The sequence below is a fragment of the Cebus imitator genome, unplaced genomic scaffold (genome assembly GCF_001604975.1).
Source record: "Cebus imitator isolate Cc_AM_T3 unplaced genomic scaffold, Cebus_imitator-1.0 Scaffold66, whole genome shotgun sequence".
NCBI classification, from domain to species: domain Eukaryota; kingdom Metazoa; phylum Chordata; class Mammalia; order Primates; family Cebidae; genus Cebus; species Cebus imitator.
In genome coordinates this window covers 6145433-6165460 of record NW_016107381.1, presented here as the reverse complement: position 1 = coordinate 6165460, position 20028 = coordinate 6145433, and the positions used below count along the sequence as shown (strand labels likewise).

General features: G+C 60.5%; 1 protein-coding gene across 1 annotated transcript in view; it reads left to right on the top strand.

The window, feature by feature from the left end:
* The first annotated feature begins 5984 nt into the window (after positions 1-5984).
* The window catches only part of BCAR1 (BCAR1 scaffold protein, Cas family member), a 20509-nt gene continuing 6465 nt past the window's right edge, over positions 5985-20028 (top strand). The window contains exons 1-4 of the mRNA XM_037739276.1: positions 5985-6164; positions 14357-14989; positions 19602-19763; positions 19949-20026. Of these exons, the coding sequence (XP_037595204.1) occupies positions 6153-6164; positions 14357-14989; positions 19602-19763; positions 19949-20026 (885 nt within the window). The 5' untranslated portion in view covers positions 5985-6152. The remainder of the gene's footprint in view (positions 6165-14356; positions 14990-19601; positions 19764-19948; positions 20027-20028) is intronic.

Genomic DNA, 20028 nt, shown 5'->3' with positions numbered 1-20028 from the left:
ACCGCACCCAGCCACTTCCTGCTTTCCCCGGGGTGGGGGGATCCAAGGAGAGACCCTGCCTGCCTCCAGCATTGGTGGGCGGATCTGGGGGCAACAAAGCTCCAAGGAGAGCTTGTTCCCCCGAGTCTCAGACAAGGTTTCGGGGATGGTGAGGGATGCTCAGGGTATCTGAGGAGGGTTGTCTGTGCAGGCTGTAGGAAGGCTTGGTTGGGGATGGGCTTAGCACATGGGTAGGCCAAGAGAGGGTATGCCCTGGTGCCCAGTGGGGTGGGGCCAGTGTGTGATGACGCAGGGTGTGGGTATGCTCCAGGCATTGGGACACTAGGGTGCCACAGTATGCTTGCCAGCCGCTTGTGTCATCAGTATCACGGCCCCAGGGCAGGCAGAGCTGCTGGTGGTGGATACATTTAATAGATGGGTAAACTGAGGCCTGAGCAGAACAGTGACTGACTGAAGGCCCACGGCCAGTTGGAGTCATTAATTATCTGCTCCCGTCCTCTAGTCTAAGCCTGGGCCTGGGTCTCCCAGGGCAAAGAAACCTTTATCTGTAGGCTGGCGCAGGCTCCAGGGGGACACCCTGCCTAGCCCCATGGTGCAGTACAAAGAGGGAGAAAAAGCATTGCTTTTTCACGCTTGTAATACCAGCACTTTGGGAGGTCAAGACAGGAGGATCACTTGAGCCCAGGAGTTCGAGACCAGCCTGGGCAATATAGCGGACCCACATTTCTACAAAAAATAAAAAAATTAGGCACGTTGGTGCACATCTGTAGACCCAGCTAGTCAAGAGGCTGACGTGAGAGGTTCGTTTGATTCCAGGAGGTTGAGGTGAGCTGTGACTGTGCCACTGCACTCCAACGTGTGTGACACAGAGCGACCATGTGTTTAAAAAAAGAAAAAAACGCATTGCTTTCCCTGTGGCTGCCACAGCTCTGTCTTCTCTGTATCCACTCTTTCCATCACTGCCACCCAGACCCCCCAGGGTCCCCTCTTGTGACTCCATTGGCCCCTGGTCTGCTGACCCCAGCAAAGTGGCCGGGTGGGTATCTGTGGGTGTGGGCACCTGTGTTCTGCGGAAGCGGCTGGGAGTGGGCAGCAGATGGTGTGTGAATTCGCCCCTCCGCCCAATGCGCTGGTGCTGGTTGCCATGGGAGAGCAGATGGCTGGGCTGCTTTGGGCTGGGGAGGCCTTCTGACCACACCCTCATCCCTGCCCACCCAGCCAGTCAGCGGAGAGCTGGGCAGCCCCTAGCTGTGGAGCTGCGGAGCTTCCTCTCTGAGGATGAGGACAGAACTTGCCCCCTTGCCCCTCCTTCTCGCTCCCTCTTTTCCCCCTCCCCCAGGCAGTGCTGAGGGGCTGCCTCTGCCATAGGGTGCCGATGCAGGAGGGGGACATGGGGGTCAGCAGGGGGCAGAGCGCACATGGCCCCTCCTCCCTGCACACAGGAGTGCCCCTGGTCCAGGAGGACCTGTCTGGGAGGGCCCTGTGCTGGTGCCTGCCCCCACCTGCCAGGCCCCAGGAGGCCCGGCAGGAGGGGAGAGCTGAGAGAGGAGGGTGCAGAAGAGGAAGGGGTCGCTGGGGTGGGCGGAGAGCCTCTGAACAGTGCCCGGGGGCTGCCTTGCTGGCCCACTCCAGCCTCGGACCACTGTGAGCAGAGCCCCTCTCTGAAGCAGGCATCTCCAGCAGGGGCCTCTGCTACTTGTTAATTTCCAGATACTTGAGAAAGTTGTGCTGCCTTTTCCAGTGCTGTTCCTGACAGGCCTGACATGGAGGCACAGGGCTGGGTTTCCTGGGATGCGGACAGGATTTGGAGTGCAGGGAGGCCCCACCCCACCCCTGTGCTGTGTCCCCTGCCTGGCAGCTCTGCCCACACACCTTGGGTCTGTCCCTGACCCCGGGTTTCTGGAGACTGGCTGTGGGCATGCCAGAGGGGATGACCACTGGAGGGATTTGGCCTCAAGCCATAGGGCCCGCCCACCTTCCCACAGTCGGAGCAGCTACTGTAATGACAAACGCTGTCCTGCGGTTACTCCACCCTCGAGAGCAGGGGAGGATGGGAAAACCCTTTATCGCGACAGCTCCGGCTTGAGTCCTGAGGGCAGTCTCTGCTGTCTGGGGTCTTGTGGGGTGCTTTCCTGTGGGGACACACCTGGGTTATGAGGTAGGGAGGGGTGAGCTCTGCTGGCCGTGGGAGCTGCCTGGTGCATTGCCCCTCACTCTGCCTCTGGGTCGCCATTGTTCCATCCTGGTCCTCGGGCAGCAGTGAGGAAGGACTGGTGTTAGGGGTGTGGGATGTCCAGTCTGTATGTGACAGCAGGCTCACCTCTGTGCCATCCACAAGGGTCCCATGCCCTCATCTGGGTTTTGTTATTTTGGGGTTTTTTTTAGAGATGGAGTCTTGCTCAGTTGCCCAGGCTGGAGTGCGGTGGAATGATCTCGGCTCACTGCCACCTCCGCCTCCTGGGTTCAAGCAGTTCTCCTGCCTCAGCCTCCTGAGTAGCTGGGACTACAGGCGCCCACTACTATGCTCAGCTAATTTTGTATTTTTAGTAGAGATGGGATTTCACCATGTTGGCCAGGCTGGTCTTAAACTCCTGACCTCAAGTGATCCACCTGCCTCGGCCTCCCAAAGTGCTGGGATTACAGGTTTGAGCCACCTTGCCCGGCCTCGCCTGGGTTTCGAGCTTGCCTCTGTGAGAGTCCAGCCTAGGGAGATGGCGTCAGCTCTCATTGGCCCTCCAGAGACATCATTTCTTCCTGTCCCTGGGGCTGGCAGTACTCACCTCCGGCCTCAGGAAATCCTCTCCTGCTCCTAATCCCAGAGCTGGCCATCAGCTGGGCGGTCCAGCCCACCCTCACCGCTGCCGGGAGGCTGAGGCTTCAGGAGGGGAAGGGGCTATGTACCTTTACACTGTGCAGGCTAGTTTTAGCCTGCTCTTTTCACTTTACTTTGTTGTAGCATTTTCTTGCGTTATTTCAGTCTTTGGAAGAGGCCATGTAATAGCTGCAAGCTATTCTGTTGAGGGGGTGTCGTGTCCCACCAGTCCTCTAGAGTTGGTATTGATACTACGCTCCATGATTTACTGTCATAAATGCTGCAGTGGACACTGGTGAGCATCAAGCAGGGGAGGAGGGTGCTTAGGTCTCAGCTACCTGTTCGTTTGCAGTAATGATGTATTACAGGGGTCCTTGGCTTTCTGAGCCTGGAGTTCTGCTATCCCTGTCCCTAGATTCCCTTCCTGCTGCAGGGTGGGCTGAGGTCTAGCAGCCCCATTTCTTCCCTGGCCCTGTCCCTTCTGTGCCCTAAAGTGTGTGGGATAGGGCAGTGGTTGGTAAACTGGGTCTTGGTTTCTTCATGTGAAAAATGGGGCTAGGCCAGGCGCGGGGGCTCACACCTGTAATCCCAGCACTTTGGGAGGCCGAGGCAGGTGGATCATCAGAGGTCAGGAGTTTGAGACCAGCTTGACCTATATGGTGAAACCCCATCTCTACTAAAAATTTACAAAAATTAGCCAGGCTTGGTGTCGTGCACCTGTAGTCCCAGCTACTTGGGAAGCTGGGGCAGGAGAATGGCTTGAACTCAGGAGGTTGCAGTGAGCCGAGATAGCACCACTGCATTCCAGCCTGGGTGACAGAGCGAGACTCTGTCTCAAAAACAAAACAAAAAATGGGGCTCATGGTGAAGCCTGTTTTGCCGGATTGCTGTGTGCACAAAATAAGCACATGGTCCTAGGGCCCTTGGCACTGGCCTGGCACCAAGGCTGTGCTGGGTACATGGGACTGCATCCCAGTCCTTGGCAGCAGAGGTCCAAGAGGCTGGACTGGGGGTGGGGTGAGTTTCTACCCCATATACCCCAGCCAGAGCCTGCCCAGTGGGTGCTCCTCCCCCACCTACCAGCCTTCGGGGGCATCCTCCCCCACCCCCCGGCTACATCCCCATCCACACAGTGGGGCTTAGCTCCTGGGGCCTTGTTTCCAAAGCGGAAATGCCATTCTGGGAGGCACAGGCTTGGGGGGAGGGAATTTAAGTGGAAAAGGAGCAAATTTTTGAAATGCCTGTGTTGGAGCCTGTTCCCCTTGCTGCCTCCCGCTCACACCAGCAGCCCCACCCCCAGCACTGCTCTAATCCCGCTCCTGGGGGAGGAGGGTCTCATCCTAGCCATCCACCTCCTCCCTGCACCCCGCTCCTTGGCCAGCTAGGATGGAGCGGGGGCCAGCTCCCTTGAGGGCCAGGCCTTATGTGTCCCTGCTCATCTCTACAGGTACTGCTGCCTGGAGCCCTGCCTGTGGGCACTGCCTGCCCATGAGGCCTGGTTCCCTCCCCTCCCCACAGAAGTGGAGGCCCAGGGATAACCCGAGGCTCCTGAGAGTCCTGCTGGTTCAGACCTGCTCCCTGGGAAGCTGGTGTGCCAGCCAGGCTGAGGAGTGGGTGGCTGTACAGGGTCAGGGTGCAGGAGGGGCCGGGCACAGCTCTTGGGAACAAGCAGGAGGAGATGCCCCAGGCAGCCTCCCTGACAGCTGGCTCCTCTTCTGAGGCAGGGTGGGCTGTGCTGGGGAGACAGGGTGTTGGCTAGCTGTCCTCTTCCTCCTGAGGACTCTGGGTCACACTGTGTCCCATCCCATTGCACCTTCCTCACCCGCCGTGCTGAGAGTCCTGGCCAGTGGTTCCCAAGCCAAATATTGAGGAAATGCAGACTTCCAGTTTTTAGGAGGGGTGGGACTCGGGAGTCTGTTTTTTAACAAGCTCCCCAGAGGACCTGGGCTGTTTTAGCCCCTTCCTTTTCAGATGAGAAAGGAGCCCAGAGAGGGCAGAGGGTCTGCCAAGGCAGCACATCTGGCCAGGTGCTGCGTCGGCATTGGCTGAGCCCTGGGTGTCAGGCAGAGGGGCAGCTGCAGGCCCACCTGGGCTTGTGTCTTTCATAGGCCATGTTTGAGAATTCTCTGCTGCGTGAAGCCAGGTCTACCCCGCCGCTGCCCTGCTACCGGAGCTGCCTGATGGCATCCCCTTGCTCAGCCAGTGGCCCAGGATTGTTGACTGAGGGTCCTGTCTAGTCTGGAGTAGGCTTGGTCCTATGATCTCCCTGCAGACTGTGCATCCCTGGCCTGGCCCAGGGTCTCTGGCACCTGGTTCTGCTGCATGGAGTGACAGTCACTGCCCTGCAGCCGAGCAAGGGGCGACTCAGAAGAGCCAAGGTTGTCTCCACTTGGGTTCCTTCTGTCTTCCTCATTCCCGGAATGCCACCTTCCTACCCCATGTCGCTGAAGCATGCGAGTTGGAGCAGGACTCAGGAGGGTACTGGGCCCAGGTTTTAGGCTGAGCCCAGGAATGAGTTAATGAGTGGAGGCAGATCAGCTGCAGGACCAGCCCGAGTCCCCAGATGTCGGCACAATGCAAGGAAAGGTCGGTGCTGCAGGTGAAAAGCGCTGGGTTGAGAGCTCGCCAGCCTCCCTGCTGGAGGCTTCATTTCCTGGGTCCTTCCTTACGCGGTGGGTCCACAGCCGGAGCTGTGGTGGTGGTGGTGATTCTTTTCCTGCACACTGGGGCACGTCCCCTCCCCTTTCTCTCTAGATTCAGATCTGAGTCCCACGGCCCATGGACACGCGATGAATGCTGAGGGGTTGGTTAGCGGGCAAGACAGAAGGCTTGAGGCCGCGTCTCGGCTCTGGAGGAGGGCAATCCAGGCAGCCTTCCCAGAAGTGGAGGCATTTGCGTAGACCTTTGGTGAGTTCTCGCCCGGGTGGAAGGCGGGGACGTACGTTTGTTGGCAAAGCGGTGTCCTGCGCCCTAGGCTGGAAGCCCGGCTTGGGGCAGGGGCCTGGAGGGTGGGAAGTGGGGGGCGGGGCGGGGCGGGGCGGGGGGCGGCCCTACTGGGCGGGCCTTTGCCCGCGCGTCTGCGCCCCCGACAGGCGGCTCATTTGCATGGGGAGCTGCGGCGGCCAATGGCCGCGTGCGGCCGGGCATGCTGGGATCGGGCTGGGCCGGCTGGGCCGCGGCGGCGGGCGGAGCGCGGCTGGATCGGTTCTGGGCAGCCGAGGCGGCAGCTGCGTGGCGGTACTGGGGCGGCTGCGGCGCGCTCGGAGCCCCGAGGGCACGCGGCCCGGGCAGCTCCGTGTGCGCCCTCTGGGGAGCTGGGGTTCTAGGCCCACCGGTCACCATGAACCATCTGGTGAGGGCGCCAGGCGGGGCGGGGCCGCGTTCCGGCTTCGAGGCGGCCGGCTCCCGGGCGGGCGCGGGCGGGAAGGGGTTAAGCCAGCGGCATTTCCTGCCGGACCTGCGGAGCCTGGGAACTGCCGGCCGGGGTCCGCTGCCCCGGGACCTCCTTCCGCCCTGGCCGGGAAGGCGAGAGGCAGGAACCACGGGGGCTCCGGAGCCTGCGCACCTCGGGGGTGTTGGGGCCGGAGGCAGGCTGGAGGGTTCCTAGGTCTGGAAAGCAGCTGGCGGGGCCCGCGCTCCCCTGTCGGCTGGCGCCGGCTGTGTCACTTTGGGCCTCTGCGCCCTGCCCCCGAGCCTCAGTTTCCTCGTCTGCGAGGAGGGGCCGGTGAGCCTCGGGCGGGTGGTCCGTCTGGTGTGGCGTGGGTATTGCCCACCACTCCCGGAGAGGGAGGAGCTCCGGGGAACCGAGGCCGGGCGGGCCAGTGCGTGGCGCCGGCGGGGAAGGCTCGGCCGGAGCACACGGGTTCGGTTAATGATTCACTCCGGCCGCCGGCGCCGGGTTCCGGGAGCGGAGCGGGGGTGGGGGTGGGCGCGCCGCGGGCTTGCCTCCCCACCCGCCGCGCGCCGGTGGAAGCCGGGTCCTGGCCACGGGAGTCCCTGCCGCACGCGAGAGTCGTGGGAGGGGGCCAGGGCCGGGTTCTGCAGTGTGGCTTTGGAGTCCATGGTTGAGGGACCCGCAGAGTTAGAGCAGGGGTGGGGCTGCAGCTCGAGCGTCCAAGAGGCTGATCGGAGGGCCAAGGTGAGGGAGATGGGAAAGCTGAGATTTGCCGAGGAGTGCGGGGCGACGGGCTTACGGCCTTAGGGCCTGGAAGATGTTAGAATTTCGAATTCCAGACCGGGGACAGCAGCTCCTTTTTCCACCACAAGGCTCCCATTCCCTCCTGAGAACCCCTGGTTTCCTTTCCCCCACCTCTCCCCAGCCCTGCCGCGGCTTTGGTCACCGTCGCAGAATGACCATGGGTTGATAACTTTTTTGCTGGATTGGGCCAGGTGAGACATTTCCCATCGCCCTGGGCCGGGTGAAGCCCCGTCTTGTGCCCATTCCTTTCCCTCGGTGGAGAGTTGGGTGGTGGGGACTGGCTAACCTGTGAGAGCAGGTGTTGGGGTGCCTGGAGAATCCGGGCCCAGGTATGGGGCTGGGGTGGTGCTGTGGTTAAAGAAGCTTGGGGGAGGAGCTGCTGACACTTCCTCCTGGCACTGCTTGCCAGGGAGCTGGGTGGAGGCAGGGCTGGGCAGTCCCAGGTTCTGCCAGTAAAGTCACCTTGGGCTGGGGCAGGAGGCAGTAACGGACCCTGGCCATTACTGTTTGAGCAGGAGGTTGAGCACTGTGGGCTGTTACCATGGCCCCAGGTGTGAAGGAGGGATGGAAATAAGGACAGTGCCACTAGGGCCTCCTGTCTGTGCAGGAAGGGCCCTGAGACAGCTCCTCAAGCGCCTCCCCCATTATACAGATGGTGCAGATGGGGACACTGAGGTACAGAGAGGCAGTCAGTTCACCTCAGAACTGGATCCAGAACCTCGTCTTTTGTCATGGCCCCCAGTGCAGCACCACATGTGGCCTCCGAATTCCTAGTCTGAGACTGGGGCTGCCCTAGTCCTTGGAGACCACCATGCTCTTTTGGGGCTATCACCTTGGTAGGAACCCTCTGGTTTCAAGGCTGTGCCTTTGTTGCCCTCTCCTGGCATCTACTGTCCCTTTAGGAGGTTCCACCACCCTTTTCTCCTGAGCCTAGACAACTCCCTCTCTTGCCCCCAGAAGCCCATAGCCAGCTGAAGCAGCTAGAACCAACCAGCAGGGGAGGTGCATGCGCTCCAGGGGAACTTCTTGGAGGAGGCAGTGTTGACGTCAGACTTGAAGTGTAGGGTTTGGGGTTGGGTGATAGAGCTATTTCTCCAGCAAAGACACTGGGCAAACCTCTTCCTCTGGGTCTTTCGGGGCCCCCAGGTAAGGGGCTGCAAGGTGGTCTCCCTGTGAGAGGGTGGGGCTCTGCCCTCTGTCAGGCCCTTCCTGGCCCTCTGAGCACAGGAGAGGCCCTGGCTCCACCTGTGTCTTGCTGCCCTAACTTCCTCCCACCCCTAGGTGCTAGCCTGGGGCAGAAGGAGGGTGGGGTGGGGTGGGGGTGGGGGCTGCCCCTATTCTGGGCCTGGTGCTGTCCCTGAAGTCAGGGGTCAGCCTCACATTGAGCTCTCTGGGAAAGTACCCGGATCATAAGCATGAGCTCCAGCCCGTCTGCTTGAGTGAACCTCGCTGATCCTGCCTGCAGGGGCACGGGCCTGGGGGCTGCCAGCCATCCTCACTGTCTGTGGGGTGTTTTGGGTTGCAGGTTCCATGTCCTGCAGCAGGAGGGCCCTCCCTGTGCCACCTCCTCTGCCCAGCCTCTTAGGGACATTGCCTGGGATGCTCTGGCAGGAGTGGGGGCTGGAGTGTGCTTCCAGCCCATAGCTGGCCCTGGGCATAAAGGCATCTGCTGTGGCATTGCAGCCAAGGCCAGGCTGTGCTCTGTGCTCGTGTCAGGGAGCCCTTGGCAGTGGACACCCCACAGGTGGCTTTTTATTCCCTCCTGCTGCTGAGTGTCATGCATGGGACTGAGGACCTCCACGCCTTCCCTGCCTCAGCCTCTTTGAAGAGTCATGTCCTGTGGCTGGTACAACAAGAGCCATGCTCCCCAGGGTGGTTCTGGAACGTGGGCCCCGCACACAGGCTGTGTGGTCCGCCCGCACCCTTGCTGCCTGCCACCCGGGCACCCGGGACTTGAGCCCAGACCCCGGCCACCCAGCTGTCTGTGGGAATATTAGGAGAAGATGCCACTAAAGCTGGCAGGTCCTGGAGTTCCAGCCAGGATGGGGACATGGGTGGGGGAAGAAATGCTGCCCCTCAGAGCCCCCTCAGAGCCTGGGCCAGGGCCAAGTGGGGTGATTGGGACCCACCTGGAGGGGTCCTGATGTGGTGTGTGGATGAGTGGAAGCTGCGGGTGCAGATGGCCAGTGGGGCGCACACTCATTGGGCCTGCATCTGTTGGCCACGGGGGCTCTTTGGGACAAGCATAGAATGCCCCAGAAGTAAACTTGGCCCAAGTTTGTGATGCTCCTGGGTATGAAAGAAACCAGTGTTTCCCAAGTGCCTGCTGTGCTGGGGCGGGTGCGCATGCGTGCATGCAGGCATGGACAGGAGGGGTGGGGAAGGCCTGTGACATTTCCTCTCATGGTTTCCACAAACCCAGGTATCACCCCGGGTTGGAGGTAAAGTCGAGCTACCCAGCTCCACTGTATCCGAGCCCGGGGTTGGCCTCTGCTGCTTCTGGACTCAGTGACCCCCAGGCTTGTCAGGGAACTTCTGAGCCTTGGTTTCCCTATGTAGTGAGATGGAGGTAATCACGTCTTATAAGGTTGTTTCAGAGGTTAAATGAGCTGGTGGCTGTGCGGGAAAGAGCTCTGCCTCTGGCAGGGAGGAACTGTTGTGAACCTAGTGACAAGTGTGGCACTATTAGTCGTTTCCTTGTCTGTCCCCACCCCAGGGTCTTGGGCGGAGACCAGGCGTTCCTCTGGCCATTTCCTCCCAGCTCCCACCTTGCACTGGCTTGCGGGTGCTGAGGTCACGTTTGCTGGGTGAAAGGGTGCAGGCCAGATGTGAGCCAGCCTGGCAGAGGGGATTTTGGTCAGTGATGTTGCCTGCAATGTTCACTGCAGTTGGCTTAGGCTGGCCTTGCACCTGAGAACCTGGGTTGTCTCTTCAGGCAACCAGGGAAGGCTCCTTGGAGCAGCATTATCTCCTCAACTCCCCAACTCCAGCTTCCCCACCCCCAGAGTCAGCATCTGGGGACAGCTACAGCACATCCAGGGCTCCCAAGGCAGCTGGCAGAGCCGATGAGGAGACCCCAGCACCCATCCGACGGCTGCAGCTCTTCCTGACGTGTGCCGCCTGCCTGGCCCGGGTGGATCTGGTGCCCAGGCGGACCCCAGGGTACAATGAGAGCCGTTCTCAGAGCCAGGAAGAGCCTGTGGGGCAGTCCTGTTGGCTCCCATGTGCAACCGCTGGGATATTGTTTGGGGAGTGCTGGCATCAGGCTGGGGCTCTCCCCTTCTGGCCCTGCCCTCTGGGATAAGTGAGCCCCCAAGGGCATTTCTGGGTTCCTCTGTGCACACGCCCTGGGGCTGCCCTGCTGAAGAAGGTAGACTTGTCCTCCTGTCCTGGGTGCCTGGGATTCAGGAGTGTGAATTGGGCTGTATCAAGACATGCTGGGCAGTACTGTGAGGTGAGGGCAGAGGGTACAGGTGTCCCAGGAGGAGCCTTCCTGGAGGGGGGATAATGGTCTAGCGTGTCCTGAAGTGGGAGTAGGGAGCAGCAGAGTGAGGTACCAGAGACTGGGAGAGTCAGGTAGCAGCGTCCACTGTGCCTTGGACACAGGTGGCTGACAGTGTCTCCCTGGGCTGGCTTTGCACCTCCTCTGAGGTCGCAGTTGTGTGTGTCCCTTGAGAACTTGGGCAGGAGCACCTGATTGGCCCAGCTTGGGTCATGCCCTAGACCCAGCAGTGCAGGAGACCGAGAAAGTAAGTTTGGGGAAGCTGGCCTCTCCCCCAGGTTGAAGGGTGGCAAGGGTTCCTGGGGAGGCTGCCGGGGGGCCTGCGAGCATGTCCAGTGCTTGGGGTGGTGTGGGCTTTGCTCTTCTGGGCTTACTTGGCCATGGGAAGCTCGTTGTGTGGAAGACGGTCATTGAGCTGTGCCCGCATCATCCATGGAGTCTGCCCTGTGAGTCCTTCCCATCCCTCCAGGCTCACAGCCTGCCTCCCTGCTCCAGCCCCCTGGCTGAGGCCCTTTGCCCCGTGCTCTTCCCAGACACAGTTCTGTGGAACGTGATCTTCTTGGGGAGGCCGTCTCTCACATTATTTTTGGCACCCCCACTTTCTTCCTCATCAAAGCAAGTTGTTTGGTGTCTTTCTGTCCCACTATAGTATAAACCCCGTGTGGACAGAGGCCCTGTCCGCTAGGCCTGCACTATCTCTGCGGAGCCCGGCCAAAGCAGGGGCCAGACAAATCTTTTGTTAAAAAAATAGTGTGGCCGGGCAAGGTGGCTCACACCTGTAATCCCAATACTTTGGGAAGCTGAAGCTGGAGAATCACTTGAGCCCAGGAGTTTGAGACCAGCCTAGGCAAGATAAGGAGACCCCATCTCTACACAGAATTAGCTGGGCTGGTGGTGCATGCCTGTAGTCCTAGCTGCTTGGGAGACTGAGGTGGGAGGATCGCTTGAGCTTGAGAGGTGGTTGCATTGAGAGCCACAGTCGCAGTACTGGACGATAGAGCAAGACCCTGTCTAAAAAAAAGAACAATTTTATGAAACCAGGCTGTCATCATCCAGCAGAGAGGATCTAAGTGCTCAGAGAGTCTAGGGAATTTGCCCAAGGTCCCACAGCAGGGCCCAGGTCTGAGTCTTAGCTGCTGCTCAGCGAGGAGGAAGGAGTGCACATCCTTGGGGACAGGCAGGGAGGCAGAGAGCCCCAGAGAGGCGGGTCCCTGGCCAGCTGTAGCGGTCGGTTGTGTACCAGCAGTGTCCAGAGCTCAGGCAGGCGGGGGGTGGGGAGGGCACGGCAGCTGACGCAGGCTGGGGAGCTTCTGGTGCCAGGCGCTCAGTGCCACGTGCCCAGCCTGTGAGGTGCTTCCCAGCCTGGTGCCAGCAGCCCCAGACTGGGCTGTGGCCTATCAATGAGCTCATGCCAGGAGGGGTTAGGCCCCAGCCGCTCACCTGGGTCAGGCTTCCCCTCCCTGCAAGGCCTTTCCCTCCACAGAGCCGTCGCTGCCCTCCCTGCCTGTGCTCCCACAGCCTCCCTGAGTGCCCAGCCCTGACTGGCGGGGCCTCTGCCAGCCTTCCCTGGGCCACCCTCCTAAGAGGTGAGGGGCCTCCTTGGGGCAGTCCCCTCTGTCCACACCCCCACCTTCTCTGACTTGGCTAGAGGGGAATTTTCCTGTGACTCACTGTGCTGGCACTTCCTGTGGTCACCAGGGCAGGGGTTGGGGGACCCGGCGGGCTGCTCTGTGGTGTGTAGGGTCACTGGGGGATGGTGGCCCGCCCCCTGATGGGCTGTGATTCCCAAAGGCAGGCTGCAGACCATATTTGGGAAATGCTCGTCTTGCTGGCAGCCTAGGATGGGGGCCCTGAGCCCGGGTGGGCTGCAGGACAGCCTCCGCTCCTCCCACTTCTCTGTGGGGCTCTGGCCCCTCGACCGGCTGCAGCGCCTGTCCCGTCTTGCCTGAGACTGGGACACAGTCCACTGATTTCTTGTGTATTTTTTCAGCCCAAAGCAAGAAACACTCATTCCTGAAAAACAGGAAGAGAAAGTGTCCCCATTGTCTCACACATCTCAATCCTGTTCTCATCCTCTTTTGTCTTTACGTTTCACAGGACGTTTTCTTGAGGCATGTTTTTGACTTGAGTACCTTTTTCATTTCTGTGATTGTGGTGTGGACAGTGCTGCTGTGATCTGGGGCCTCTGCCCTTGTGCCCACCTTGGCTCCAATGTGATTCCACCTGGGCCTGCCCTCCCGAGCTGCCCCTGGCACCTCCCATGGGCCTTGGTCCTCCTGGCTCCCCACACTCCAGCGTCTGGCCCTTTTAGGGGCCGGAGGCTCCAAGCTGCTCTGGAGAAATGGGCTCCCAGCTGATGACACCCACCCGGGGCAAATGAATAGTGGGGTCTGAACGTCTGCTTCTGGGGCCTGGGGCACTCACTGCCTGCCCGGGCTGCTGTCTGGTGTGCCATCACCCTCTTCCCCCCATGCCTGCCAGGGAGGCGGAGCTCAGAGGGGCGCTGTCCAGCCCCAGCTGGTGTAGGGGAGGAGGGTGGGCCCTCGGGACTTGGAAGAGGCCTCACCCCTCTCCTCTGCCCCAAGGCCCAGGCTCCTGCTTCCTGTTTCTGCCCAAGGGGGCGTGGCCCTTCCTTGTTTCACTCCTTACAGATGGAGTTCAGAAAATGGGGCTTGGACCCAAGTGGGGATGGTCACACAGCTACTGGCTGGCCAGAACCCAGGTCCCATTTCCGAGTCAGAGTCTACACCATCCTGCACATCTTAGATTCCAGGAGACTTCGAGGAGGGTCCTTGCAGGGCAGCCCACAGCTGAGGCCAGGCTGGTGGGGTGGCTGGAACCCAGTGCGGGTCACCGCCCAGCTGGCCTGGCACTGTCCTCAGACCTGGCTTCCCTGTGTGTGAAGTCGGGCCCCTGTGGAATCCATGCAGCCCTCTGCTACCCTAGGAGGGGCCGCGGCCCTGGCCTTGTCTCATCCTGTGCCTTCGTCACACCTATGTTTTACTGGAACCAACCATACTCTCCAGCTGGGGACCCCCTGTCCCTGGGCCCAGCCTGCGCCTGGCACCTGGATGGGGCAGCAGGGGCAAGGATGCACAAGTGTGGCAGGAAACTGCGAGGCCTCCCTGCTTAGGCTCTTGTGTCCCAGCGAGGCTCCGAGCCTGCCCTTGCCATGGTCCTCCTGCTTCTGATCCCACAGCCTCCTCCAAGTCCCTCTTGGGCTGCTTGGCTCCTGTGCCACATGGAGCATGTGCCCTGCCCTGGGAGAGTTTGCTGAGGGTGATGGGGCTGGACAGGGAGGGTGCGCCTCCTGTTTCCCTCCCAGCCTTCTGGAAGGTGTTTGAGGTTTCTAAATTATTGACTTTTTGGTAGATTTTGAGTAGATGGACTTTGTTAAGGAAGTTCTCTCTCATTTTTGTTCAGTTTTTATTCTAAGAAGTCCTTTTTGTTAGATTATTTTCTTTTGTCTCGAGAGAACCATTGCAATTTCTCTTCACCTGGCGGCACTGTTGTTATTAACCGCTGCTCTCCCTGTTAGTCCAGGTAGCAGAGTGGCCTTGGGTGGGACTTTTAGGGGTATTTTGAGGGTCATCCCTGGAGTTTTGGTGCTGGCAGTGGTCGAGGATTTTGCGGTGCTATACAGGTGAACTTGAAAGGCCAGGATCAGCTGGGCCTTTTTGCTGGGAAAGGTGGGGACAGTGGAGTCAAAGACACAGTGATCTCACCAAACTCCACCAAGTTCCTTTCCCACTATCAAAGCCGGCTGCTTCCCCAGAGTGGGGCGGGAGCTGGGGAGCCCCCTGACGCCCCATGCACATCTCACACCTGTGTCCTCTCTCCCTAGAACGTACTGGCCAAAGCCCTCTATGACAACGTGGCCGAGTCCCCGGATGAGCTCTCCTTTCGCAAGGGTGACATCATGACGGTGCTGGAGCAGGACACGCAGGGCCTGGACGGCTGGTGGCTCTGCTCGCTGCACGGGCGCCAGGGCATTGTGCCCGGGAACCGCCTCAAGATCTTAGTGGGCATGTACAATAAGAAGCCAGCAGGGCCTGGCCCAGGTCCTCCCGCTGCCCCTGCCCAGATCCAGCCCGGCCTCCCACAAAGTCTCCATGCCCCAGTGCCTCCGACCTCCCAGTACACGCCCATGCTCCCCGCCACCTACCAGCCCCAGCCTGACAGCATCTACCTGGTGCCCACCCCAAGCAAGACTCAGCAAGGCCTCTACCAAGGCCCTGGCCCCAGCCCCCAGTTCCAGTCGCCCCCAGCCAAGCAGACATCTACCTTCTCGAAGCAGACGCCCCATCACCCATTTCCCAGTCCGGCCACAGACCTGTACCAGGTGCCTCCAGGGCCTGGAGGCCCTGCCCAGGACATTTACCAGGTGCCACCTTCTGCTGGGATGGGGCATGACATCTACCAGGTTCCCCCGTCCATGGACACCCGTAGCTGGGAGGGCACAAAGCCCCCAGCAAAGGTAAGGCCATCCTGGCTCAGTCATGCAGCCCTCACAGGTGTAGCTGAGGCCCTGGTTTCTGGGTGCAGGTCAAGGTGGGAGGTGAATGTTTGGGGAGTGTTCATTTGTCTGGGGAAGGTGGATGTGACCGGGCCCAGAGGGGAGACGCCCTGCTGGCCTCTGTCATGCTGACTGAAGCAGCTGTCTCTCCACAGGGAGCAGCCTGTTGAGGCGTTCCAGGGGCAGGTGGAGCTTGGCACATGGGGTCAGCAGTCGCTGGGTCCCCTCGGGGGAGAGCCTATCCGCCTCATGCCTGGCTGCCCTGTGCCCTCTGGGTTTACATATCAGCCTCTGGATAGGGTTCTGGCACATCTTCTGGCTGCCCCTGCCTCTGTGGACCAACCCCTTTCCACTTCTGGGGCTTGCTAGGAGCCAGTGGGTGTTTATGGTAATCTGGATGTGACTCCTGGACCTGGGGAGCACGCTGCCTCTGAGATTGCTAGAGGAGGGCTGCTCTGAGAGCCTCCTGGGCTCTTGCTGTGAGATGCCGGGCCTGGGAACAAGACCTCTGGCTTCTAGGCCCTAAGCCCGCTCCCCGAGTCCACAGGCCCCTGAGTCCCAAGCTCACCTGCCTGTGGGAAGGAGGCGGCTGGAGAGGGTGGCGAGGTCCGCTGGCTGTGGCAGGAGCAACCTTTTCTCACCTTTGACTGGCCGTTCCACTGTGCCAAAGCCTCCTCAAGAGCTGGGGTGTGGACCTGGAAGCGGAGGAGACGTCCCAGGTCTCTTGTCTTCGCCTGCCTGCTACTTCTTACAGCACACCAGGAGGACCTGAGAAACCCAGCCATCTGAGCACTCCCGAGGGACATAGCAGCCCCGGCTCTGTGGGGTCAGCTTTCCAGGACCCAGCCCAAGCCTTGTGTTTTTGCCATGTCCCGTCTAGAGCCACCTGTGTCTGGAGAGACAGTGGCCAAGCGGACACTCAGCCCAGAGCAGAGGTAGAGACCTCATTGGTGCCAGCTGGGCATTGAGTCAGCAGGAAGTCATCCCCACCCGCGCCCATGGGTGGCCTGCACCCAGGAGACCTGGCAGGAGGTCATTGGCAGGTGGGACTCCATGGACGTGGGCCACCAAGCCTGGCCACTAGGGGAGCATGGGTCACTGGCTTCCGCTTCCTGCTCTACCTGCTCCTTCAACCATCTCTCCAGAGATGAGCCTGGCTGGTGCAGGGCTGCCTGGGTGAGGCTGCTCCAAAACTGGCTTTAGCAAGAGGAGCAGGGTCCTGTTATCCCCTGGGGAGGTGGCAGGTGGCAGTGCCCTGCAGGGGAGCCTTAGGCCATGGCCCACGCACACTCAGACCCCACAGATGCATACCTGCACCCCACCCGTGCAGACACGTGTGCGTGAACATGCCTGCACACGCCTCATGTTTACAAACACATGCACATAGCTGCATCCCAGCTCCCACAAATGGACACACGTATATGCCCACACATGCGCACATCACATGCATGAACACATGCACACCCCACCCCACATGTACAAACACACGTGTACGCCCACATATGCAAAGCATGTCCACCCATCAGTATCCTACAAACATGTACAAATGCATGTGCATATGTACACACAGACACAATCCACACTTCACATGTCCGAGGCCAGTCACAGCCCCTCCTCCCCTCCTTCACCTTTGCAGTGAAGCTTGTCAGTGAAGCTTGTCCTGGTGTGGGTGGGAGGCTGGCGCAGGCAGCGGAAGCCCTGTGGGATGAGCAGCAGCAGCGAGAACCCCCGGACCTAGCCTGGCCTCCAGCCTGTGTTTAGGTTGTTCTGTTTCCTTCTCCGGCACGGGGGCCTGCTCTCATTTTTGTCAGGGGCTCAACCAGCTGGGTCCTTCTCTGCCCAGGCCCACTTCTAGAGCTGCCCAGTCCTGTGCCCCAAGGCCTGGACCTGGCTGGTGGCCCACAAAGAAGAGCCCTTCGTCCTGGGCCCGGTTGCTCTCCCCCGGGAAACCTCCTTCAGTCTTGATTGTGTCTGCTTGTATTTTATGATCACAAAAGCAATGCTTATTTGCTGTAGAAAATACATAATGTATGAAGAAGTCTTGAGATGAAATTTTCTAATCAAGAGGTAATCACTGGGAAATTCTGGCATATTTTGTCTGGCAGCTTCCCTGTGTTTCACAGATTTGTACATGTGGTTTTGCATTAGATACCAAAAGTATTTTGTTATCCAGGCGAGGTGGCTCACACCTGTAATCCCAGCACTTTAGGAGTCTGAGATGGGCAGATCACGAGCTCAGGAGTTCAAGACCAGCCTGGCCAGCATGGTGAAACCCCGTCTGTGCTAATAATACAAAATGGGCGACACCCATTTTGCAGAAGGGGGAGGCCAGCCACTGAGCTGTAGGGCGGGGGCCCACCTTATCCCCTTCCCCTGATGCCTGCCTCTTGTGCCCTGACTGGGAGGCAGGGATGTGTTCCTGAGTTCACTGGTTTCCCCGGCTTGATGCCTCATCCTGGGGGAAGAGAGAGGCAGCAGGACACAGCCCTGGCCTTGGCAGGCCCCGCGCTGCCTGGCTCTGTGCGTGCACCTGGCAGTGGGCCTGTGCTGTGTTTTCTCTGCATTGTATGAGGTGTGTGAGTGTCAGAGACCGTGTGGGTCTTTTGTCAGGGTCTGTGTCTCTGTCCCCTCCTCCTGGGCTCTGGCTGTGTTCCCACAACCCCCGGGAGCTCCAGGGCCTGCCAGTGGGGTCTCAGGTGTGCTACAGGGTGGCCTGTGATTAGCAGCTGGGCTCAGTCATTCCCCTACCCCCCTGGTGGCTGACTTGCTCTGTTTTTCTAACAGAAACATTTGGTCACTGTGGCTGCCTACTGCCACCCAACTCAGCTGCAGGAGTGACAGGCGGCCATTTGCCTGGGGAAGCCTGGTCCAGCTGCACCCCTGAGCCTCATCTCCTGAGGGTGGGATGGAGGGTGCTCACTCCTCCTGCTGATGCTGGGTCCTGGCTGAGCCTTGGAGCTGGGTGCCCACCTGCCATTAGGAGACTGGGAGGCCTAGAGAAGCCTCGGGCCCTGCCTCGAGGCCCAGCCAACCTGCCACGTCCCTCCGCCCCGCCTGCCCCACTGTTGGCAGGTCCCTGAATCTAAAAATAGCTCTGGAGGAGACTCAAGTCTGGGGCGCGTGGAGAGAGATGAGTCTGGAGAGGCGGCCGCCAAATCCACTCCCAGACGCGCTGGAGCGGGGCGGGGACACCCCAAGGAGGCCCCCAGCCTGCCGGGCTCTGCTGCCAGGCACACTGGAGGCCCAGTGGACCCAGCGTTAACTGCCCAGCTCTGCTGCGCCGCAAGAGGCTCTGCCAGGCCTGGAGCTGTCGGGCACCTCCGCTACCCCCATGCCCAGTGTACCCTTATAGCAACCTCAACCAGCAGAGTTGGCTACCTGCCTGCATTGGGAAGGCCTTGTGGGATTCAGGGGCACTGGTCCCAAGGGAGGGACTACTTTGGCGCTGCTGCCCCCAGGGATGTGCGGGGAGGCCCCGAGTCAACCCTGTCTCAGACGTCCCCTTTGATGAGAGAACAAAAGGCCTTTCTTTGGAGAGAGCTGAACAGGGAGCCTGGTGCTGGAGTTGTGTAGGTGAGGTGTGCCCAGGGGCTAGAGAATCTCACCAGGGAGGCCTCGTCCTCCCCAAGGCAAGGAGGCCTTCAGGAAAGAAGGCTGCCTGGCATCACCCCCACCCCCTTCAGGCTGGTGCTGGTGAGGGGCAGCGTGGCCCTGGGCTTGCCCCTGTGCTGCCTGCCTCTGCACTGTTCGGGCCTTGGCCTCTCCGGGCTCTGGGCCAGGGTAAGAGCACCTGGGCATGGGAGGGCCGGCCTTGGACCTGCCTCCCCTGCTGAGCCTCCTCATTTCAGGTCACCAGGGGTCTTACTTGCTGCAGGCAGCTCCCCGGGACAGGTGTGGCAGGGAGGGGGCCTTGGTTCCAGCTGCTGCACTGCCCCCAGCACATACCCGACCTGCCCCTCTGGCCCTGTCCTCCAGAGTCTCCACACGCTGTGCTATGGGGGAAGGGGGCTGGAGGGGCTGTGGCTCTGTCTGGTCCTGGGCTGGGTGCAGTCCCCTGCTGGTCCAACCTTTCTGGGGAGGCTACAGCTGGGTGGTGTGGACAGCAGGCTCCGAGGCCTCCGCTGTGGCCTTTTATCCTGCAGGGCTGGGAGCCCCAGTAATGAGGGTCCTTGCCTGTGGGTAGTGCCCTCCAGAGCCAGGGTCCCAGCCCCTTACCTTGCTGGTGTCATCCCCTCCCCTCCACGTCATCAGCTCACACCCATGCTCCGCTGTGGAGCCTTCCGGGTCAACCGGCTGTAGAGACATTGGTGTCCTGGCCCAGGACCAGGCAGCTCTGAATAAAACCCAGGGGTCTTGCTGTACCCGGTACTGCTTCCACTGGAGGAAGGTCAGCGGATGCATAGGGAGTGAGAACCTGTGCCTTCGAGAGCCCCGTCCCTACCATCTGGTATGCCCTGCCCACCTCCCAAAAGGACGAGGCTCCCAGGTGTGAGTGAGTGGAGCCTCCCTGAGGACCCAAGGGATCCTGAGGGCAGGTTCAAGGGCAGCTGTGAAGTTGGCTTTCTGTCCCCAGGTGGTGGTGCCCACTCGTGTGGGGCAGGGCTATGTATATGAGACCGCACAGCCAGAGCAGGACGAGTATGACATCCCGAGACACCTGCTGGCCCCGGGGCCCCAGGACATCTACGACGTGCCCCCCGTTCGGGGGCTGCTTCCCAACCAGTATGGCCAGGAGGTAGGTGTGGGGTGTGCGGCTGGTGGAGAGCCGGGTGGCAAGTCTGTGCCTCTGCTCGGCCCTGGGCAGGGAACTGCGTCTTCTCAGCCCTAGCCAGGCCTGGAGGCCGTGCTGCAGGCTTTCCCCCTTTTCCATTCCTCCAAGTGGCCCTAGCACCGTTAACCCTGCACTGTTTCTGCCCCCAGGTATATGACACACCCCCCATGGTCATCAAGGGTCCCAATGGCCGAGCCCCATTGCTGGAGGTGTACGACGTGCCCCCCAG